The 23011-nt window shown below is 61.3% G+C and overlaps 1 protein-coding gene across 4 annotated transcripts in view; it reads right to left on the bottom strand.

The window, feature by feature from the left end:
- Window positions 1-682: 682 nt before the first annotated feature.
- The window catches only part of STAT3 (signal transducer and activator of transcription 3), a 39012-nt gene continuing 16683 nt past the window's right edge, over window positions 683-23011 (bottom strand). For 2 of the 4 annotated variants that reach the window (XM_065577872.1, XM_065577873.1), the window contains exons 2-24: window positions 20021-20167; window positions 18742-18886; window positions 17446-17544; window positions 16752-16847; window positions 16559-16640; window positions 15774-15868; window positions 14881-15032; window positions 14254-14412; window positions 14019-14111; window positions 8943-9002; window positions 8606-8635; window positions 8400-8493; window positions 8140-8187; window positions 7663-7746; window positions 7091-7189; window positions 6271-6406; window positions 5765-5817; window positions 5595-5689; window positions 4511-4650; window positions 3880-4095; window positions 3582-3624; window positions 3047-3159; window positions 683-2831 (exon numbers count right to left, since the gene is read on the bottom strand). In XM_065577872.1, coding sequence (XP_065433944.1) covers window positions 2776-2831; window positions 3047-3159; window positions 3582-3624; window positions 3880-4095; window positions 4511-4650; window positions 5595-5689; window positions 5765-5817; window positions 6271-6406; window positions 7091-7189; window positions 7663-7746; window positions 8140-8187; window positions 8400-8493; window positions 8606-8635; window positions 8943-9002; window positions 14019-14111; window positions 14254-14412; window positions 14881-15032; window positions 15774-15868; window positions 16559-16640; window positions 16752-16847; window positions 17446-17544; window positions 18742-18886; window positions 20021-20148 — 2316 coding nt within the window. In that variant the 5' untranslated portion in view covers window positions 20149-20167 and the 3' untranslated portion in view covers window positions 683-2775. The remainder of the gene's footprint in view (window positions 2832-3046; window positions 3160-3581; window positions 3625-3879; window positions 4096-4510; window positions 4651-5594; window positions 5690-5764; window positions 5818-6270; window positions 6407-7090; window positions 7190-7662; window positions 7747-8139; window positions 8188-8399; window positions 8494-8605; window positions 8636-8942; window positions 9003-14018; window positions 14112-14253; window positions 14413-14880; window positions 15033-15773; window positions 15869-16558; window positions 16641-16751; window positions 16848-17445; window positions 17545-18741; window positions 18887-20020; window positions 20168-23011) is intronic. The other 2 variants (XM_065577874.1, XM_065577875.1) reach the window with 1 other exon arrangement.

Raw genomic sequence — 23011 nt, 5'->3', positions numbered from 1 at the left:
AGACCCCAGTAAGAACAGTCCCAGTTCGTCACACCTTTTCTGAACCTTTTACATTTCTAAGGTTACAAAAATGTCTACGAGTACGGAACAGCTTCTCTCTGAGGAGAGACTGAAAAGACGGGGACTGTTCAGACTGGAAAAGAAACAGCTACAGGGGGCTATGAGAGAGGTCTCTAAAATGACTTGCGTGGAGGAAGTGTTCTTTACCCTTCACATACCACAAGAACCAGGGGTCAGACAGTGAAATTAATAGCAGCAGGTTTAAAACAGACCAAAGTACGTCAGGCACTGCGCCATCATCTGGGGAACTCTGCCAGGACATGTTGTGAAGGCCACAATGAGAACAGAGTTCAAAAAGAGAACTAGCTAAATTCATGGAGGACAGGTCCACCAGTGGCTATTAGCCAAGATGGTCAGGGACACAACCTCATGCTCTGGGTGTCCCCTCCGCCTGTTTACCAGAAGCTGGGACTGGCTGACGGGAAGGATCCCTCGATAAAGTTACCCTGTTCTAGTAATTCCCTTTGAAGCACCGGGCACTGGGCTTTGCTAGCCGACAGGAGACTGGGGTAGATGGACCATTGGTCTGACGCAGTCTGGCCGTTCTTATTGCCCCTGGTTTTTGCATTTAACCCGACAGAGTTTGAGTGACTGCTTAGAGATGAATCCAGCTGGAGCGCACTGTTGCTTTAGCACCTTTATTTAGGAGAAAGTTAAAGCCTGTAAATACAGCAATAAAATATACAAAAAATAAAATCTTTACAGTATTGAGCGTCACTAGGGGACGTACAGGCCCGAGGCGGCTGGATCATGGAGAAGCAGAGAGGCAGGGGGGGAGGTGGTGGTGGAAGGAGGCGGCTATTGTGTTAAGAAATAAACCCGGGTCAGCAAACAGTATTCACCTCATCTGAGCACCTAGGTCTGCACCAAAGGGCCAGTTCAGTGAGCGTGAGCCCACGCCGTGCACTAGTGCAGAGCGCTAGCCCCGTGCAAAGGCTGCCCATGGTGTAGGGCCTGGAGCAGCAGCTCAGAACGGGCGCTTGCTGCCGCCCTGGCCTGGGGCTTCTCCAGGCTTCTGGGTTAAGAAAAGGAAACACCCACAAGCGTCTAGAAGCCTGGGTTTAGACCACACTGGAAAATGCAGACGGTTCTTGCTCTGCACCCCCGCTCCCCTCGCCCACCAGCAGCGCGTGCTGATTCAATACTGTGATCCATTAAGCCTGAGACATTCAAAGCATGGCGCTTGGTTACGTACAGCGTAGAACTGTCTGTGTGTAATGGCTTCATACAGTCGCCCGGCCTAGCTGCAGGGCGACCCAGGCTCCATGCAGGAGATCCACCTTCTCTGACCCACAACACTTTGCTGGCCAATTTGGCACGTTTCCGGCAGAGGCTAGAAGAGTCGTTAGCTTTCCTCCTGCAGCCCTCCCCCCGCACCGCGGGCTGCTGACTCTCCTAGGCCATCCAGCCTGCTAGCTTATCGCTGAAAAAACAACCTCAGACTGAAACGAAGGGCAAAGCCCCCCAGGTGTGTTTAGCGCCTGCCACTGTGTGTTTCTGCTCTCAGCCCGACGGGACTGGGGCTGGCAGGCCGCGGAGAACTGGCGCCAGCAGGCCCTGCAGGTCTGTGGGGTTTCAACTCTGGCTGGAGAGCGCCAAGGACACTGCGTTTGATTCGGGGCCCAGCAGCCGGGGCAGGGATGGGGGGCAGTTGGGTTACACCAGAGAGCGGAGCGGTAACCGAGGGCACCCCACTGTCACTGCAGTGACCACCTGGAGGAAGGACCCAGCTGCGTGGGATCAGGGAGCATGGGGACGGCAGCCAGTATGTGGATTCGGTGCACCAGAGAGAGAACCATGGTCTTGCTCGCTGGAGATCCCCCCGCAGCCCCGGCACACAGGGCAGGCCGATTTCCAGGGGGCTGCCTGGAGGGGGAGGCGGGTGTCTGGCTTGCTCATCGCCCATGCTGGGTCTAACCTGAGCCCTGGCAGACGGGCAAGGAGCTGAACCGCGCCATTCGCAGTCGACTCCAGCTCAGGGGCCAGGACAACCGCTCCCCACGTTGGAGACAGATTGGTCGGGCCACCTGTTAGCCCAGCACCTGGGCTGACGGCCCGTCCCGTCCAGCCCAGCCTCCGGCCTTTCCTGGAGCCCAGAACCAAGTGCCTCCTGGGAGGCACAACCCCTCTGGAATAACCTGCCTGTAGGGGGAAGTCGCTTGGCAGCCCCTTCGTTCGACACGGACTAGTGCCCGAGTCAGATCAGCCCGGCGCGTTCTCTGCACTCCTCACCCCTAGGCCGACTAGCTAAAGCTCTTGGTGTTAGGACTGCCGGGTTCCCAGGCTCCTTTCCCGGCTGCCTCAAAGAAGTGGCTGTTGGTTGAAATCCTGGGGGGATTTGGACGTTAGCGAGGGACGAGCTGGGAAAGGGGCGTCTGGCAGCGCCGCAGGAGGTCTGGAAAGCGCTTTGCACGCATGGAGGCGGCAGTCAGATGCTAACAGGCACTTGATCGAGCAGAAAACGTTTGTTATGGAAGGAAATAGAAAAAAAAGGTTCCCTCCCCCCAGCCCCCTGGCACCACCTCCGAGCGCCGGCTAGGTGCTCCAGTTAGACAGCCGCGAGCTGATTGGGACCCCCCAGGCCGACGTCTCTCCCCCGGGAGCAGCCCGGGGACGCTCTGGGGCACGGAGCGAACGCATGACCTAGCAGGACGAGGGAATGACTTGGAGCCGGGAAGCAAGAGTTGTCGAGACGCGGAGCAGGGCGCGTGGCCCTCACATGGGCGAGGCAGCACACTCCGGAGTCAGCTCCATGTCGAAGGTCAGAGACTCTGCAGGGAAAGAGGGACAGGGGCCAGTCAGATGGGGGGAGCCCCTAGACACAACACGCCTCTCCCACCTGGGGAGGCACCAGGCCGGGAAGGGTCTAAGGTGAGCCTGGGCTCTTGGAGGGGGCTGGCACCAGACCCGGAGTCCCCTGCCGGCTCTAAGTGATCGGAGGCCCCTTGCCCGGGGGCACTGAGGGGGCCAGGCATTGCCCACTTACCAAACTGGCCTCCTGCATTGGCCTCCGCTCCCTCGCTGTTATTGCCAAACTGCATGAGCGAGTCCAGAGTGCGCGGGGACATGGGCAGGTCGATGGTGTTGCTGCAGGTTGTTCTGTAGCGGGTGGGGAGGGAGACAGCACAAGAGAAGCCATGAGAGGCCGAGAGCCGTGTCCATCACCGCTGCAGCGGGGCTGCTTAGTGCTGGACGGAGCTGGGCCTGCGTGGGAGGGGGGCTCTCACACGGGAAGGATCAATTCCCAGCTCTGGGTGACCCTGTGCCTTTGGGTCCCACTTCTCCAAAATGGGGAGACACCCCCCCTCCCCCCCGTCCCCCCGCAGGGCTGAGCCGGCGAGTCTCTGAGCTCCTTGGGACGGGGCATCTGCGCAGCACCCAGCCCAACAGGGCCGGATCTTGGCCTCGCTGCACCAGAACACAACAGAATCTGGCTCTCACAGTCTGTCGTGGCCCCTACGGAGCAGCGCAACCCTGTGCTCAGACACCCCCCGGCAGCAGCCTCCTCGGAGAACACTTACGGGGTGACACAGATGAACTTGGTCTTCAGGTATGGCGCAGTGCCTGTGGGGAGAAGAGCAGGTTAGTTGAACACCGTCTGTCCTGGCCCAGTCGGCCCCGCTCTGGGGATACCCGGCCAGCCGCAGACGGGCCGGCTTCTCTACCCACGAGCACAGGAAGCATCACTCCAGGCAGGGAGGCAGCTCCCTGCCATCGTGACACTGGTCGTTAGCGGCTGCCGGATCTCCCCGACGCTCCCGCTCTGCAGAGCTCCCGCCAGCCACTGGCCAGAGACAGCAGGGGCGGAATGTCAACGACTACCTGAGTCCGTAGCTTCAGGGTGCTCCTGGCTCTCCGGGCGACAGTATTTGCCAAAGGCTTCCTCCTTGGGGATGTCTGGGTACAGGTAGACCAGGGGCGAGACCAGGATGTTGGTGGCATCCATGATTTTGTAGCCCATGATGATTTCCGCAAACGACATGCTGTTGAGCTGCTGCTTGGTGTACGGTTCCACGGACTGGATCTGGGTTTTCCCTGGAGGAGGAGGCAGTGTTTCATGCGGGCCCGTCCCTGGCTCCCTTGGGAAACGCCCCGCAGAACCACCAGGAACAGAGACAGCCCACCCAGCGGCGCAAGAGAGGCAGGTTCTGGGCACGGAGCCCGGGGATGCAGGTTCCGGGGAGGTGCAGAACACCCCCCGTTCCTGGCAGCACCAGGTGCTCAGCACGGCTCATGTGACCGGTCAGGGGGGAGGAGGGGCAGTGTTTAGAGCGCTGGCCGGGGACTCGGAGAGCGGGGTTCAAGCCCCCGTGACCCTGGCCGACTGCTGGGTGGCAGAGTTGATGGCAGGGCAGGGCAAAGACGTGCTACGATCACGAGCTCCTTGCTCCACAGTAACGGGGCCACGCGACTCCCCCCGGCTCGGCGACCGGCCCTACGAGCTCCGTACCGCTGATGTCCTTCTCCACCCAGGTGAAGGTGATGCCCCCCTCCTTGCTGCTCTCGCTGAACCGCAGCAGGAAGGTGCCTGGCGGCTTGGTGCTCAGGATGGCGCGTTCCCGCTCCTTGCTGATGAACCCCATGATGTACCTGGCAGAGGGGAGACAGCGCTGAGCAACATGGCGATCAGCTCTATCGCCGGCTCCCGCCCCCACCTCCCGAGCCCTGCGGCCGCAGGACCAGGCCCACCGGCACAGCGACTGCAGGACCGGACCCGCCAGCCGCGGCTGGGGCTGCGCGTTAGTGGCGGAAGGGATCCCTTGCCCCACTGCTGCGGACGGTTGCTAGGCGCGGTGCCAGGGGGCCTGAGGATGATCTGAAGCGACTAGGAGAGGAACTTTCTCCAGGGACTGATTTGCCCCTGGGCGTTGGCCGAGACAGATCCATTGACCACAGAACGGTTCTTCCTGAGAGTTGTCACCATGCAGCCAATGCCGCGGCCGGGAGGGAAGGAGGGAGCCGTGGTCCAGCCCCCACGTGCATCCTCAGAATGGGCTGCCAATCTGATACACGGGGCCACACTGCCAGGGCTAACGGGCCGGCTCGCGTGTCCTGAGGGCCGGACGTCGGCTGCAGAGCTTCCCAGCGCTCAGTCCAGAAAGGACCAGCCGAGCCCCCGGGCTGACTGGCACCGCGCAGGCCAGAAATCCCACCCGGCTCCAGCATCCAGCCCACAGCGTGGAGCAGAGCTAGGGCACGTTTCAGGGAGAGACCCCCAGTCCTGGTTCAAAGCCTGCACCGCGGCCCTGGCTGAGCTGTTCCCAGGGCCAATGCCCCCCACCCCCCCAGTAAAGCGTGCACCCCCCATTTCTAATCTCATCAGCTCCTGAAACAAAGTTCAGTAACGGCCAAGGGCCCCAGGATGGCTCAGAGCCCAGGGGAGCTCACAGGGGCTGGCGTTAGGGAAAACGTCCCAGGCTTCGGGAGTCATAGACCCCCACCGCCACCTTACAGCTCCTGTCTCAGCCCCTCCGTCCCCAGGACCCAGGCCCCCCCCAGCTGCAGAGTCCCCAGGGCTTGTGGCCACGGCTCACCCTTCGTTCCACAGCGCCAGGATGTATTTCTTCACCAGGTCGATGATGTTGTCCAGCCAGACCCAGAAGGAAAACCCTTTGCTGGCCATGTTTTCCTGCGGAGGAGAGAGAGGCCAGGTCAGCGCAGGCCGGGGAGGGGCACGTGGGGTGGGGCGCGGGGCAGTTCTCACCTTGCAGAACTTGGCCCACGTGATCTGGCAGCCGGAGTAGTTGACGCCTGGCCCTAGGGTGGGAGCAGAGCAGGTTGTTAGCACTGGAGAGATTTCCTTAACAAACAGGTTTTCCACGGGTCCCTGAACCGAGCCCGACCCCAGAGTCCCACACGCCACACTGCTGCCGCCGCGCTCCCGGCTAGCGAGTCAGGCCGGGAACAAACTCAGCCTCTGCCTTCGGCCTGCGTCACTTGGCAGGGATCCTGCCATGTCTTGAGAGCCGCCCGGGCAGGGCAGGCCAGGCTCACCTGGGCCTGGGTCTCCTGCTGAGTTTCACCCCCCCACACCAACACCCAGCTCTCCCCGGCTGGAAGGACGCCAGCCACAAGCCCCTCTCTCTCGCACTCACTGCCTGGGTCCCCAAGCATTGGTACAGCATCCCCCTAGCCCAGGGACAGAGCCCACACCCCTCATGAGAGCCCGCCTGCCTAAGGGGTTTAGAATCCACGGGCAGGGCAGGTTACCTAGGAGTTTCTCGGCCAGCGTGGTCAGCTGTTCGATGCTGAGCCCCCGCTTGGTGGTGGAGGAGAACTGCCAGCTCAGAACCTCGGCCACCTGGTCCCACGTGCCGATCGGGGGCTTGGTGAAGAAGTTCACGTTCTGTGGGAGGAAACGAAACCTCCCTGTGGGCGACGCCGACAGACGCCGGGAAACGCACCAGCTTGCAGCGGTCAGCCCACAGGGGGACGCTGCCCAGCCCGACCCCCAGCCTCCTTTGACAGGGTGCCGTCCTGTGGGCAGCGCTTCTACCACCTGCGGATGAGACCTCAGGCCAGCAACTGCCTCTTGCCGTGACTCAGTTTCCCCTCTTCTCCTCTCTGCCTCGTCTGGGTGGCTGGGAAGCGCTGAGGCAGGGACTGTCACTGTCTACGTGCAGCACCAGGGCCCCCCGATCTCAGCTGGGCCCTCTAGATCCTAGCCCAGTCCCCATTACAGGGGGTTCCTACGGCTCCAGCCCCAGGCTGCGGCCACCGACCACGCGACAGACCAGTGCAGACTCAGCCCTCGCACAAGTGACCGGGCTCAGGCAGGCCAGCCATGCATCCCCCCGGGCCCAGCACGCCCACTCAAAGCGCTGCCGACATGCGGCGCACAGACTTGGGTTCGGCGGATGTTTCACACGAGTCTGACCTGGAGCGGTCAGGCCCAGGCAGCTAGACGCTCTCGGGGTAGCCCCTCAGGGGCCACGCGGCGGGCCGGGCACCGCTGGGCAGGCCGGGCACCGCTGGGCAGGCCGGGCACCGCTGGGCAGGCCGGGCACCGCTGGGCAGGCCGGGCACGTACCTTGGGGTTGTTTGTCAGCATGTTGTACCACAGGATGGACGCCCAGGCGTTGGGCATCTGGCAGATGTTGGAGATGACCACGACGGGCAGCGAGTGGGTCTAGAGAGACGAGACACGGTTGTTTCCTTAGGCCCCTGCGGATACCGCCTGCCCCGGCCCCATCTCCCGCCCCAGGCCCTACAGCGTTCTGCAAGCCGAGCTGTCTGGCTGCGCCCTGCCATGGGTCCCCAATGCGAGCGCAGCCTCGTCTCTAGCGCGCTCTCCCTGCCATGAGCGGCTTCACCCAGTGCTAAGGCCACAGCAGCGTCCTGGCTCCCCTCGCCCGTCTCCTCCTGGGAGCCTCGCGAAGGCAGCGATCGAGGAGAGAGACGGCGCTCTGCCTAATGCTCTGCGTTCCCACAGGAGGGGCCTTTGCTCCCACAGGCCTGGACAAGCAATCGGAGAAGCGGGCCGTTTATCTGAGGGGGAAGCCGGCAGCACCTTCCCAGCTGGGCTGGGCGACCCCCTACTGCTCCCGCCGGGGGCAGCGGGGGCGGGAAGCTCCGCCCAGCAGCGATTCCCACAGGACTCACCTCCAGGTCGATCTTCAGGCCCTGGTGATAGACCTCGGTCTCGAAGGTGATGAGGTGCAGCTCCTCCGTGACGATCAGGGAGGCCTGGGAGTGCGACAGGATGTTCAGAGGACACCGGCTTCCCCCGCACCCCTGTGGGCCTGGCAGCTGACAGACCAGGCGCTGCTCTGGGTCACAGAGCCGCATGGGCGCCAGTGGGCCGGCACCTGGGCACAGCGAGGCCAGCAGCGGCCCATTCACCCCAGATGCCCTGTGGGTACTCAGGCTTGACCCCTTTTGCAGGGGCCCACTGTGGTGTGGCTTTGCCTTCCCTACAGACAGTCTGGAGAAGAGAACTCCACAGTGAGCTCTGGAGGGGCCGCCCAGGGGGAGGGACTGGTGGGAGCTCTCCCAGCCCAGAGGGAGGGGACCAGAGGGGTCTCCTTCAGGGCCCCCCAGGCCGCATCTCTGGCCACGCACGCAGGCTCGGACACTCACGTCGCAGTTGGCTCTGCCCCCGTTGCCGCACCTCTGCTCCCGCAGCGTCTGCAAAGAGAAGGGACAAGCTAAAGTCCAGGCCAGCTACGGGGCCGGGGCCCAGGCCAGCTACGGGGCCGGGGCCCAGGCCAGCTACGGGGCCGGGGCCCAGGCCAGCTACGGGGCCGGGGCCCAGGCCAGCTACGGGGCCGGGGCCCAGGCCAGCTACGGGGCCGGGGCCCAGGCCAGCTACGGGGCCGGGGCCCAGGCCAGCTACCCACCAGGTGCTTGAACTCCGCCGACAGGCTGCCGTTGTTCGACTCCTCCATGTTCATGACCTTGGTGTTCGTTCCCAGGATGTTAAACTTCCGGGACCTGGAGGGGGAGAAGGACGGTTAGGACTCCCCAGAGCCCAGCAACAGCGCAGGGGGCAGGACAACGCGCGCATCGGGGACGGAGAAAGACGAGACGCATTGGCTCCACTTACCCCCGGAGCGCGGCAACGTCACCAGAGTCCCTGCAGAGGAGAGAGAGGCGCAGTGTTGGTTCGCTCCGGAGTGGAGGGCACGTCCCATTTACATCCCCCCACCCAGGTGGGCACCGCAGCTCCCAAGGGGCCCTGACTTGGTGCGGACAGCTCATGTGCCCTCTGACCCCAGCACCCAAAGGGCACCCGAACGAGGGCCACGTTCCCTCCCCCGTGCCCACGGAGCCCTCGCTCGTGCTGGATTCCCCCAGGAGAGGCTGGTGCCCGGGCAGAGCCCATGGCCTCGGCTTGCCCCTTTGTTCAGCGACTCCACCCCAGCCCAGAGCGCGATACTCACTTGTCAATGCAAACTTTAATCTTCAGCTGGTAGTTCAGCTCAGGGAACTTGACGAGTAACCTGTCGGAAGGCAGCAGGTGTTTCAGCACGAGTCACTTGGATGCCAGAGCAGCCTTTGCTGGTGGCAATGAGCCGAGCATCCCGGGAGAATTGCAGGAGGTTGAAGCACCACTTAAACCAGCAGAGCCGCGCGCACTTCCCTGGCCGCACCGCTGCGCACAACGCGCAGTGTGGCGCCATGCCCACGAAGGCTCCCCGGCAAAGGGCCAGGGATGTCTCCGCTTCCGGGAGACCAGAATCCCATTCCCAGAGCACCAGCCCTCGCAGATGCTGTCGAGTGTGCTGGGAGCTGCGGGTGCTCCGAGGATCTGGCTGTTAGCACCTCTCCCTGCACCCCCATGCACTCAGGGGACAGCTCCCAGCTGGGGATCTGACCAGGGAAGGGACTGGTCCCAGGCCACGCGTCAGGCCCCCGGCGGAACTGGGATCAGTACTTGGGAGCCCCCGGCTCTCGATCTCACGCCTGTCCCTCCCCACTCTAGGTGCTCCTACGCCAGCTGCTGGAAGACACCACCGCACCGGGCCCGGCCTTTGCCCCCAGACCCAGGGGCTGGGGTCATGCTGCTCAGCGTTCCAACGTGACGGAGCAGAAAGGGCCAGGGGAACACGGCGACAGGAGCCAGGCACATCGGCCGGCAGAGGCACTGTCACGGAGTATTGGGGAACTCAGGGCCCTGCACCCCCGGCTTCCTGCGATTCACCATGACTCTCAGCCAGCCAGTAAAGCAGAAGGTTTATTTGGATGACAGGAACACAGTCCAAGACAGGTCTTGCAGGCACAGACAACAGGGCCCCCCTCAGTTAGGTCCAGCTTGGGGTCCCAGGGCATCCCAGCCCCCCCCCCTTTGGGGGGTCAGAGCCATCTCTGCCTCCCAGCCATCTCTCCAGCCTCCTTCCAGCCTGCTTCCAGCACTCTGCCTTCAGCGACCCCTCCCACAGCCTTTGTTCAGTTTCCCGGGCCCCGGAGTCATCTGACCTCCAACCCCCTCCTGGGTTCTCATGTTACAAGCTCAGGTATGTTCCCTTGGGCCGGCTCCCATCCCCCGATGCAGACCATCCTAGTCACACTCCCCTGTCAGCATTCACACACCCCAGCAAGAACAGTCCCAGTTCGTCACATCTCTCCCCCCTTCGAGACCGAACTGAGCAGGGTCACTTTAGCCAGTGACCCGGGGAAGTTCGAACCTACCCCCGTTCCCATGGATGCCCCCGCATCCCTCCAGTTCCTTGGTGGGAGTTACACCAGGCCCCTTCCGTTCCACGCCCCCCCTTAGTTCGGGGGTGCTTGATGGCACTCGCAGTTCGCATGTGGGAAGGTTTATGCGGCCTGTGCCCTTTTCCCACCCCCATACCTCTGGGGTTCCAACTGGGCTGTGGTCTTCTCCCAGCGCTCCAGTCTGGAGGTCTGTGCTTTGGGCTCTCTTGGTTTAGAGCCGCCCTTTTAACCTTGGCCACCCTCTGGAAAGGATCCTTTATGCTGGGCAAGGGTCCTAAAGCTCTTTTCCCCTTGTCCCAGGCCTTCCTCCCCCTCTGACAGGGGTCACAGGATCCGCAGTACTGTCAGACAGTAACAAAGACCCCAGGCCAGTAAAAGCTCCGTAGCAGCCTCTGCTGGGTACGCCAGGTTCCCTGGTGCCCTGAGAGGGGAATGTCATGGGCCCGGCACAGCAGCTGGCGGCGATACTTCTGGGGTACCACCAGCTGCCTCCTGATCCCCCCTGACTCCATTTTCCCTGGGGGAGCCCATTCTCGGTACAGGAACCCCTTCTCCCACAGGAACCTTTTCCGGCCACCTCGTTCCATGGTCTGTACCGCATTGAGGTCGGCCAGGTCCCTTATCTTCCGCAAGGAGGGGTCTCTCTGTAACTCGGCCTGGAACTCAGCAGCTGGGACAGGGATGGCCACCTGCTCTTTCTCGCCCGCTGGGTCCGAAGCTGCAGCCTCCCTGAGCCGCGTCCCTGGGCGTTCCCTCCCCACCAGGTTAGGGTCCTGCGCCTCAGGCAAGGCACCCCCCCCAAGGCCAGGGCGCAGGGCCCCTCGCCGGCTCTGACTGCGGGTCACAACCAGTGCCTTTTGGGGGTTGCTTGGCCAGTTCTCCAGGTCCCCCCCCATCAATACCTCAGTGGGCAGATACGGGTGTACCCCCACATCCTTGGGGCCCTCCTTGGCCCCCCACTTCAGGTGTACCCTTGCCACGGGCACTTTGACTGGTGTTCCGCCCACCCCCGTCAGGGTCAGGTAGGAGTTGGGCACCACCTGATCTGGGGCCACCACCTCGGGCCGGGCCAGCGTCACCTCTGCGCCCGTATCCCAGTATCCATTGACCTTCCTCCCATCCACCTCCAGGGGAACAAGGTACTCTCTCCGGAGGGACAGCCCCGCGCCCACCGTATAAACCAAAAACCCTGAGTCTGGGGCATCCAGCCCCCTAGAGGAGCTGGCCTGGGGCCCTTCTCTCTCTTGAGCAGTTGATAAGCTGCCAGCCCCTCTTGCGTGAGAAGCCTGCCCCTCGTCCGTCTGGGCCTCTACCAAGTTAACCCTATGCGGGTTCGGTCTGCTCAGTCTGTCCTTGAGCTTGGGGCACTGGGCCCGAACGTGGCCTCTTCGGCCGCAGTAATAGCAGCTCATGTCCTGTGGGTCCCCTCGAGCCGGTCGGTTGTCCCTGACGCTGGGCATTCCCCGTGGGGGGGGGATTCCCCATATTCCCTCTTTGGGAGGTCCCAGGGTGACTCTCTCTCTGCATCGCGGCGGGCCTGTTCCTTTGGGGCTCCTCCCTGCCACCCCCTGACCGGCTCTTTACAAACTCATCAGCCAGCTGCCCGGCGTGTCGCGGGTTCTCTGGCTTTCTGTCCACCAACCACAGCCTCAGGTCGGATGGGCACCGCTCATACAGTTGCTCCAGTACCAGCAGTTTAATCAGGTCCTCCTTCGTCTGGGCCCCACCAGCCCACTTGCTGGCGTATCTTTCCATGCGGACGGCTAGTTGCAAATATGAGATCTCAGGGGTTTTATCTTGACCCCGGAACCTTTCCCGGTACATCTCAGGAGTCAGCCCAAACTCTCGTAGCAGGGCCCTTTTGAATAGTTCGTAGTCCCCTTTCTCTGCCTCTCCCAGTTGGCGGTACAATGCCACGGATTTGGGGTCCAGTAAGGGGGTAAGGACCCGGAGTCTGTCCGCGGGATCCACCCGGTGCAGCTCGCAGGCCGTCTCAAAGGCCTCCAGGAAGTCATCCATGTCCTCCCCCTCCTTGTATGGGGCCATGATGCACTTATCAAAGCTCCGTGCAGTCCTGGGTCCCCCCTCACTCACCGCAGCCGGGGGTTCGCTGCCCTTCAATCTCGCCAGTTCCAGGTCATGCTGACGCTGTCGCTCTTCATGCTGTCTCTGTCTCTCATTCTCCTCCCGTTCATGCTGTCTCTGTCGTTCACGATCCTCCAGCTCTCTCAGTTTTAGCTCTTTCTCCCATTCCAGCCAATTCCGCTCCCCGGATGCCGAACGTCGCCGGGAGGATCCTCTGCTGGCCGGCGAGCTTCGCCGGGGGGACCCCCTGCTGGCCGGGGGGGTCACGGCGCCTTCGGTATTTGCTGGGCTCCTCCCCACCCTTCCCCTAGGTATAGGAAGGAGGGGTCTCGGGAAGCCCTCAGCAGCCGGCTGACCACTCCCAGCTGGGACAGACACTGGTGCCTGCGCTGCATTTGCCAGGCTGCTTCCCTGAGACACAGGGATCAGTTCATTCGCACGATCTTCCGCCTCCAGCTGGGCAATGAGCTGTTCTTTGGTGAGCCTCCCAATGCGCAGCCGCCTCTGCTTGCACAGCTCCACCAGGTCGCTCTTAAGCCGCTTGGCATACATCTTCCTGCTGGCCACTCACCGGCCTGTGTGCTCACAGCTCCCCACAGTTCCCAGGGGGACCCCTAGTGTGCCAGCCCTTCTCGAGGTCACCACCTCTCTGCCAGGGTCGAGCTGCAGACTCCTCCGCCCCTGGGACCACTCGCTGCGATCCCCCCGGGGGACCCTGTTACTGCAAAAGTCCTTCTCGCTGGTCACACACTCCCAGGGGTAATAACCGTCTCTCTCCCACTCTTCAGCAGGCCTGGTTCCCGTCCATCCCCCTTCGTTTTACTGCTCCCCAGTCACTTACTGCAGGAAGCGCCGTCCACGGGGTGCAGTAGATCCCACCGCTGCCACCAGTTGTCACGGAGTATTGGGGAACTCAGGGCCCTGCACCCCCGGCTTCCTGCGATTCACCATGACTCTCAGCCAGCCAGTAAAGCAGAAGGTTTATTTGGATGACAGGAACACAGTCCAAGACAGGTCTTGCAGGCACAGACAACAGGGCCCCCCTCAGTTAGGTCCAGCTTGGGGTCCCAGGGCATCCCAGCCCCCCCCCCTTTGGGGGGTCAGAGCCATCTCTGCCTCCCAGCCATCTCTCCAGCCTCCTTCCAGCCTGCTTCCAGCACTCTGCCTTCAGCGACCCCTCCCACAGCCTTTGTTCAGTTTCCCGGGCCCCGGAGTCATCTGACCTCCAACCCCCTCCTGGGTTCTCATGTTACAAGCTCAGGTATGTTCCCTTGGGCCGGCTCCCATCCCCCGATGCAGACCATCCTAGTCACACTCCCCTGTCAGCATTCACACACCCCAGCAAGAACAGTCCCAGTTCGTCACAGGCACCGCTTCCCAAGAGATCGGTCGAGGCAGAACTGCAACCAGCAGCGGATGCAGGAGCGCTCGCCACGTCCTCCCACCAGCCCTGGCTGCAGGACGGAGGAACAAGAACCCGCAGGGTCTCCGGGAGCAGAGCAGCTGGTGCTGCGCCAGCAACTGGTCTGTGCCTGCAGCACCGCCACCCAGGGCTGGGCATTCGGGCCCGATTCCCCACCCTGGCAGCACGGACGTTCTCCAACCAAACAAAGGAGCGAAAGGACCCTCCGGGTGCACACTAACAGTGGCCGCGCGTTTGGCCTCCCCACCTTGACAGCGCCCCTTGAGCTCCCCCAGCACAAACCAAGCCTCACCTGACTTTGGTGGTGAACTGCACGCCGGTTTTGATGACCAGGGGGCGATCCGGGTGCATGGGCATGCAGGGCTGCCTCTCCACCACGAAGGCGCTGCGGGACGAGAGCACATGGAGCGTCATGCTCAGACACGCCCACATTGCCAGCCTCATCCCTGCGATAGCTGCTCCCGGACACGCACAGGGTCAGCGGGAGCAGCTCTTTGTCCTCACGACCCGGGAAGGGCCCACGGTACCTTTTCATTAGATTCCTGAACAGCTCCACGATCCTCTCCTCCAACATGGGCCGGTGCTGGACGATCGGGTCTCCTTTGTAGGAGACTTTCTGCTGCAGTTCCTCTAGCTTCTTGATCTGCTGCCGTGTCTGAAGCTGGGACTCTGCGAGGGACGTGATCCTAGAGGAGGGGGGAGCCGAGTTAGCCAGCTGAGAGCACCTCTCACTAGTTCAGCCTACTCCTGTCCTGAGCACCGGCAATCTGCCGCCAGCAGAGGGGCGACTCCTGGCTCCCTGCTCGGTATCTGTCCCCGCAGACTGCACGGGAACGAAGGAGAACTCTGTAAATTGGTCACTAGTGGCCAGGGCAGGGCCCGGAGTCTTCACAGCCACCTTGTAAGATCACACCAGCTGGCCGGGGCAAAGGATTGGATTTGACAGGTGAATCAAACCCCATTAATTCTTCCGGCTGGTACAGGGCACCTTTGGGCTGGGGAAACACTGGGGACTATTCGGCCAGGCAGGACAAAGAGCCGTTCCTGGTGCTTTGAAGTAAAGCCCTGCTTGGGATCCGAGCAGCACCCAGCCAGCTCTCGGTGGGGAGCACTAATGGGAACAGGCCGTGGGGGGGACCCTCACGGGTTCTCACCAGTTTTCCAGGCGATCCAGGCAGATGTTGGGAGGGCCCCCAATACAGGCGATTTGCTGCCTTCTCTTCCAGTCGGCCAGTTCCTCGTCTGCCAGCGTCTTCTGCACATACTCCATGGCCGACAGCAGCCCGGCCAGTTCGCTAACAATCCCCTAACCGAGGGAACAAGACGGTCAGGTGTCGCCGGACCCCTCCGGTCCCTGCAAGATCTAGATCCTTAAACGGGAGGGGCCCCTGCAAGGCACCTGCAGCTCTGCCGGCACCAGTGGCTTCTCCAGCGGCTCTGTGCACGTGTTCTGTTCTAGCCAGTCCTTCTATCAAGCCCCTCACCGTGGTATCGGAGCACCCCGACACTGAATTTAGGGACAGATGTTCAAGTGCTCAGTGCCCAGAGGTGAGGCCAGATTTCCCAGCTCAGCTCCCAACCTGCCAAGCTCCGTTCTGGCCACGTCATGGTGCCTACATGGGAGCAGAGCCCTTTGGGGGGTCTGGCCCCGGGCTGCTCTCTGCACACGGGGTGCACCACAAACACACAGCAGCTGGGAAGGGGATTTAGTTCAGCCACTGCACACCCTTGGGTGGGGGCTTTTCGCTTTCAAACAGAATCAGCAGAAGTCGGGGTGGGTAGGTCTGAAAGCGCCTGCACTGGGTTAGCGAGATCACATGTGCGCACGGACAGGACGGGAGCGTCCTGCTACGCAGCTCAACTGCTCTTCGGCACGAGACCACTTGCTGACAGAGGCAGGAGCTCCCTCCGGTCTTTTCTACCCGGGCCTAAGACAAGACACAGCCAGTTTGGCGCCCGAGAGGGACCCGCCGGGGCGCTTTGGCAAGCGGGGGGAGGGGAGGCTGAGCCGAGGGCAGACGGAAGCCAGGGGAGGGGAGCACCGTACTCTGCGCATTTGGTCCAGCGCGGTCAGCATCTGTTCCAGCTGCTGCATCTTTTGCCGCGTCACAGACTGATTGTTTCCGTTCAGATCCTGCATATCTGGGTGGGGAGAAGAGCGAGTTACTCACCACACGCACCCACCCCAGCCCTCTCCCAACGTCCTCCCAGCTCCCTGCTCAAACAGTCCCCTGCCCAGCAGAAGGTGCTGGGCTTTTGGTTTTAACTCTCCCTCTCTCCAGCCCCAGAGGAGCTGGAACTCGGGGTACTGGCTGCCGCCCCCCCGGCTTGAGGAGGTTTCCATCATGTGCAGCGTTTACAGTTTGGTTCAATAGCTCTCAGCACCCCCCCCAAATTGTTCCCACACCCCCGTCCGGCCCCCCAACACGGGAGTAGCAGACCACCCCCAACCTCTCACACATTTATCCTCACACCACCGGTCAGCACTGGGATCCCCAGTGCCTGGGGGGCTGAAGCCCAGACAGTGACCGTCACGCCGGGCCGGGACCCCCGCCACACGCTGAGGCCCAGAGCGCGACCATCACGCCGGGCTGGGCCGGGCCGAGGCGCAGAGCACGATCCCCCCACCCCCACGGCCCGGCCGAGGCGCACAGACTGAGCGACTGCCCCAAGTCACAGGGGGTCTGTGGCGGAGCCAGGAATAGAACTGGGGTCTCCCGAGTTGCAGGCCGGTGCTCTGTCCTCGCCCTCGCTGGGAGGAATGCCAGGCTGGCCCCCGCCAGGTCACACCTCCCAGCACGTTCCCCTCCAGACAGGCGCTTCCCCCTTTACCTCCTTGGCTTTTCAGCGTCTTGTAGTTGAAGTCGAAGTCGTCCTGGAGATTCTCCACCACCTTCATCTTTTGCTCCAGATCCTGCAAGGCCAGGGGTCGGGGGTCACTTCAGGGACAGGGGTTCAAATGCGCTCAGCAGGGCCAGGGGTGGGGATCCCCAGGGCTGGTCCCGGGGCAGCTGGGCTGACCTACCTGCACCCGCTTCCTCACGTCCTGTAGATGCTGCTCCAGCATCTGCTGCTTCTCCGTCACCACGGCGGCCGTGGGGTGGGACGCCTGCCCGCCTTGCTGCAAGGGGGAAACAAGAGGGGCGTTTGGGAGACGCTGCAGAAATACCGTCTGCCCGCGGCGGAGCCGCTTGCGCTGCTAGGGAGCTCGGGCACTCTGGCCTCTTGGCTCGGGGCTTTGCAAGCAGATTTGCCTCCCCCCACGAATCAAACTACCAGCGTTGAGTCCTGGGATTGTGGCTCAGGGGCCCTGGAGCTTAGCAGATGCCCCCACCCCCACCCTGCCGCTCTCTCTGCCACCCAGCGTGACAAGCTGAGCACAGACGAGGGAAGATGACAGGTGGATGCACAGACCGGGAGGGAAGTGACACAGGGCCCTACCTAGCACACAAGCGACAGCAGCCAAAGGCCATTCGTTGGCGTCCTGCACTGCTGGAAACTCGCCGCTTTCCACGCACACTGCGCTAACACGGCCCCCGTCCTGACGGATCCTGCAAATGGCCCCTCAAATCCCACAAGGCCTCTGGTACCACCGACACCCCACTTCCGCCCAAAGGGCGCGTAGGCCTGTTCTACATCAGGGCCGGGGGGAGCGTCTGGCAGGGAACCGCCTCAGTGAAGAGCTGGAGCCCCCTCCCCCCCCCCCCCCCGGCTCTCACCTGGGCCGCGGTTGCAGCTGTCTGGAGCAAGCGAGTTTCTTCCCAGAGACACCGAGCCACAATCCGGGCGATTTCCATTGGCTTTTCCAGGTACCTGCTCTATATGTGTTTTCGGAGAGGGGGACAGGAGACAAACAAAACATCCAACCAACATTGAGCAGGTGACGACAGCGACAGATTGGCAAGCCTAGGGCAAAGGCCGAGCGTTTCAAAGCCGTTCGGGGAACCGCTGAGGGGTTTAACGGGAACTGGGAATCACGGCCTGCTAGGCGGAGGTTTTCTCCCTCAAAAACACCTGCCTAAAATAGCGAGTGGATTCGTCTCAGTTTTGCAGAGTCCAGCATGAGCTGCCGGTGCCTCCCTGGACACAGACGATCCACAAGTGCATTTTACAAGCAGTTGGTAGAACCTGCCAAGCCCCCCACCCTGTGCCTCAGTTTCCCCGGGAAGTGACTTGGTCACAGAGGGAATCATTGTCAGAGTTGGGACTAGAACCCAGGAGTCCTGACCCCCAGTCTCAGTAAGGCCTGGGGCATCCCCGCAGCCCTGGCCCCATTCTCACAGCAGCACGGAGAGGCCCGACTATGTCGGACCAGCAGAGCCATGTCACCGGGAGGCAGGAGGGTGACCAGCATAGCTACACTGGTGCAAACCCTCCTGTGGGCAGTTCTACCGCGATACAAGGGCCATGACAGGGCGTCTGAACCCTGCAACAGCCAGGAAAGGGTTAACGAGCTGCTGGGGGCTCGGTCAGTCCTACCCGGACACAGCGGCAATAGGCCTGGAGGGAGGTGTAAAGGGGGGAGGCTGGGGGCTGGCTGGGAGGGGATGCCGAGCTCTGACTCGGAGACAGGCCTGGCTGGGGTCAGGCGCTGACCCGAGACGGCTGCTGCCAGAGCCCCGAGGGAAGGCGATGCTGAAGTGGGGCTGCTGCTTTGGCGTTGCTACCGAGCGAGACGCCAGCCGGGGATGCCCTACCTGAAGGGGCGACAGCCCCCGGGCAAAGGGCCCAGCAGTGGTTTGTTGTGTGGCTACATGGTGCAGCTAGACAGGGCCTAAGGGAGAGTCGAGCCTGTAAGTTTCATGGGTCCCGAGGTCAGGGAAGCAATCGGAGCGTCCTTCGCTAGCCAGCCGGGCTGAGAACCCCACCGCATCTGAGCGCGCGAGACGCCACCGCGTAGGAGAGCGGTGCTAGGTTAGGAGGCCGAGCCTCTCCCCCATGCGCCCCACCCTGCCACCCGTGCTACTGACTCCAGAGCTGTGGCTCCCCCCGCCTCCCGGCTGCACGGCACCCACCTGCAGGAACTGTTTGATCCTGCGCAGGTTGTGCTGGTAGAGGACGTTGGATTCCTGCAGGAAGCGGCTGTACTGCTGATCGATCTCCCCCAGCAGGTTGTGGAACACCAGCGTGGCGTGGGACTCCTTGCTGGCAGCGTACGCCCTGCCGGGGAGGGATGGCAGAGAGGCGGGATTGAAATCAACTCGCAGCACAGATGCAAGGAGGGGGGTAGGAACAGTCCGTGCACCAGCACCGGCCCCACTCGGCTCACCCCAGCCTTAGCCCAGGACGACTCCCATGGGCACAGCGAGGGCAGGACCAGGCTCCCTGCTGGGACATGACCCCTGGGCACCTAGCTGCCCGGCGAGGGCCCCCTAAGAAAGCCCCGGTGAGAGCACGAGGCGCCGTCTGCACACTTGAGTCGAGTGCTGCAGAAACCTGCTCATCCGTGCGTGCAGGCCCGGCTCACTCATGCAGCAGCCGTGCGTGCAAATTCTACGGGGCCGTTTTTAGGCTGCCACTGACAGCTTGGCCTGAGCCAGTCTTTGCGAGCTCAGTACGCGCTCTGCATCGGTACCCTCCACCTCCCGCCACGGGGAGAGTCTTCAAGAGCCAGCGCCCAATCCTGGACCCGCTTGCAATGTGTAATGTCAAATCCACCATTCAAAGTGCTCCCGTCTGTCTCCAGCACCATGCACCTGGGCTGCCCTACCTGCCTGCAGGTGTGATGCACACCAACGTTCACCGCCTTGGCAGCATCAGGTCAGCCAGTGATGCAGGTGAGCGAGGGGAGGGGAAGTGCTAGTGTTTGCAAATCCCTCTCCCAGCTCCGGTTCTAGGAGAGACGCTCAGCAAGGGCCAGATTCACCCTGTGCAAAGGGCTAAGCGCCAGGGCCAGGCGGCCTGAAACCCACCGGGCATGACTTCAACGGCACCTAGTATCAGCCCCGGTTAGACCGTCAGCCAGACAGCCCCAGCAGGCCAAAGCGCAGACGCTCCATTTGGCAACAGCAGCCGAAGCGCAGAAGGTTTGGAAGAGAGGAATTGCCAGCAGGGCTTTGGCGCGGAGCCCGGAGCAGCTCTGGAGCAGTGCCGGAGCTGGAGCCGGAGCACAGCTCCAAAGCCCTGATTGCCAGGCCAGGTGCCCACCTAGTGCAGTCTCCCGCCCCCAGCTGCTGCTGTTACGGGATAGCCGTCCCCAGGTAAGTCCCTGCCGGACCCCCATGCGCTGGAGGCTGGCTCATGCCCTGGAGCAGGCAGACTGACGCCCGATGCCGGCACTGCACGAGGACTTACCAGTCCTGGCTTTCGATCCAGGGCGCCAGGAACTGCCTGAGCTCCATGGGGAAGCTGTCGCTATAGAGCTGATGCAGCTGCTCCAGGTACCGCGTGTCCAACTGCTGCAGCTGATTCCATTGCGCCATCTCGGCGGACTCGGGACACCTGGCAACACACAGAGAACAGTCAGAGCCGCAGGGACACAGAGCTGCAGGGGGCCGCCTGCGGGCTGCAGGGGCACGTCTTAGTTCACCGGGGAACGACTCCTGCGGGCATCTGCCACACGCTCGGACGCGCACGGTGGGGTCATCACAGGCCTGTGGGGAGGGTCCCAGTCAGATACACACACACACACACACACACACACACACACACACCGTTTTGCCAGGCTCCTCGCCCATTGGGTGGGCCACCTGGAAGGGTGGCATCTCCCGTGCTTGATCTGAGCCCAAAGCTCAGTCTTCTTTAAGGCTGATGGAAATCCCCTCGGCCATTTCTGAATTCAGCAGAAAGAGAACGGACCCGGTCTTCCCCATTTTTAGAGACGTTCCTGTCTTTGTTATCGCCCCTCCCCTCACAGGAGACAAAAATAACTCCCCCAACATGCCGCAGAACGGCCTGCGCTGAGCGCCTCCCCCAGGCACGGGCCATGAAGTGGGAATTGCCAGAAGTGTTTCTATGAATCCTGTTTCAGAGTAGCAGCCGTGTTAGTCTGTATCCGCAAAAAGAAGAACAGGAGGACTTGTGGCACCTTAGAGACTAACAAATTTATTAGAGCATAAGCTTTCGTGGGCTACAGCCCACTTCTTCGGATGCATATAGAATGGAACATATATTGAGGAGATATATATACACACATACAGAGAGCATGAACAGGTGGGAGTTGTCTTACCAACTCTGAGAGGCCAATTAATTAAGAGAAAAAAAACTTTTGAAGTGATAATCAAGATAGCCCAGTACAGACAGTTTGATAAGACTGTCGGGGTTGATGCCAACTCTGTCCACATATCTATTCAAGTGACATCATCATAGGACCTAATCACATCAGCCATACCATCAGGGGCTTGTTCACCTGCACATCTACCAATGTGATATGTGCCATCATGTGCCAGCAATGCCCCTCTGCCATGTACATTGGCCAAACCGGACAGTCTCTACGCAAAAGAATTAATGGACACAAATCTGACATCAGGAATTAAAATACTCAAAAACCAGTGGGAGAACACTTTAACCTGTCTGGTCATTCAGTGACAGACCTGCGGGTGGCTATATTACAACAGAAAAACTTCAAAACCAGACTCCAATGAGAGACTGCTGAGCTGGAATTGATATGCAAACTAGACACAATCAACTCCGGTTTGAATAAGGACTGGGAATGGCTGAGCCATTACAAACATTGAATCTATCTCCCCTTGTAAGTATGCTCACACTTCTTATCACACTGTCTGTACTCGGCTAGCTTGATTATCACTTCAAAAGTTTTTTTTCCTCTTAATTAACTGGCCTCTCAGAGTTGGTAAGACAACTCCCACCTGTTTATGCTCTCTGTATGTGTGTATATATATCTCCTCAATATATGTTCCATTCTATATGCATCCGAAGAAGTGGGCTGTAGTCCACGAAAGCTTATGCTTTAATAAATTTGTTAGTCTCTAAGGTGCCACAAGTACTCCTGTTGTTTTTTGTATGAATCCTGTGCATGCCTCAGTTTCCCCATTTTGTACTGCTGTTGCGGGGTGGGGGGAAGGAGGAGGTTTGCTCTCAGGGCAGACTAACAGACTTTGCTGTCTGCCCAGAATGAGTTATTTTAAAATGGGCTGAAACTGACCCAGATCAATCAAGGGCCCAGAGAAACAAGGACTCCCGGCTCCCACTCAGCAGGGAAGCGGAGCAGAGACCCCGGGTGCAGAACAAAGGACGGAGAGGGGTGAGGAGAAGCAGGAGCCCTCGCACCTGGCAGCTGACAGGGAGCCTGAAGATGCTTCCCGACAGCTTGGCTGGTGAATTGCTCTGGGCGGAGCAGAACGGACTCTTCTTTACCCTTCATTTCTCTGCGCTAACCGGACTGCAGCACTGCAAGTCCCCAGACAGCATTCGCAAGCCAGGATTCCTGAGGTGTCAATACCTGCCGAGGCACCGGCGGGGCGGGCGTGTCCGTCCCAGGAGTCTGCCTCCGGGGGCTTGCTGAGCGGAGCTCACAGGGGGACTGCAGCCCAGCGTGGCCTGTCCTGAAGGTAGAGGGCCCCCCCAGGGGTCTGGCACACTGAGTGGATTCTCCATGAACCTGACCAAAAGCTGGGGTGTAGCGCCGATCCTGCAGATCTGGGGCACCAGGGCGAGCCGCTATGGGCCGGGTAACAACAGGCTAGCGGGAACAGCCTGCCGGATGCTCACGGAAAGGCGCTGTGCCCACACTCAGCAGCGGATGCTGAAGGAATGAAAGCTGCCCAGGACACACTGAACAGAGGTAGGAGCAAGTGCTCGGACTAGGGGATTTAGAGACCCCTCAGGAATAACAGACAAACCCGATGATGTATCTTCTGACCCATCTGCCCTAGGGTACATCCGCAACTGGAAAGAAACTTGGTCTCCAATGAGCTGCCAGAGTGAACAGCGCACTAGGGCAGCTAGACTTTGAAGGTTAAAATTCAGCCCACGCTCCCTTCTCACCCCTTCCTGCATAGCCCATGCCGGCCCCCTGCGCAGGAGTGAAATTCACCCTGCAACACGGGGGCCTTGCACATGCTGGTTTTCGGGAGCTCGATGCCGTGGCACAAGCCCGGCTTCGCTCTCCGGTCCCCGGTGGCAGACACACCCCCGGCTAGCGTTCTCTCACCGAGAGCCTGGCTCTGGTCAATGCTGAGGTTAGAAGGTTAACGAGGGCAAAGTGATGAGAAAAATCAAACAAGAAGTTAGAGCATCCTGTTAGGGCACATCTGCTGCCCCCTCCTTTCTGCTGCCAGGACACAACTGCATCTATTTGTCCACCCGCCCACCAGCAGCAGGGAA

This window comes from Chrysemys picta, chromosome 24, assembly GCF_011386835.1.
Source record: "Chrysemys picta bellii isolate R12L10 chromosome 24, ASM1138683v2, whole genome shotgun sequence".
NCBI classification, from domain to species: Eukaryota; Metazoa; Chordata; order Testudines; family Emydidae; genus Chrysemys; species Chrysemys picta.
This window is presented reverse-complemented; position numbering and strand designations above follow the sequence as displayed.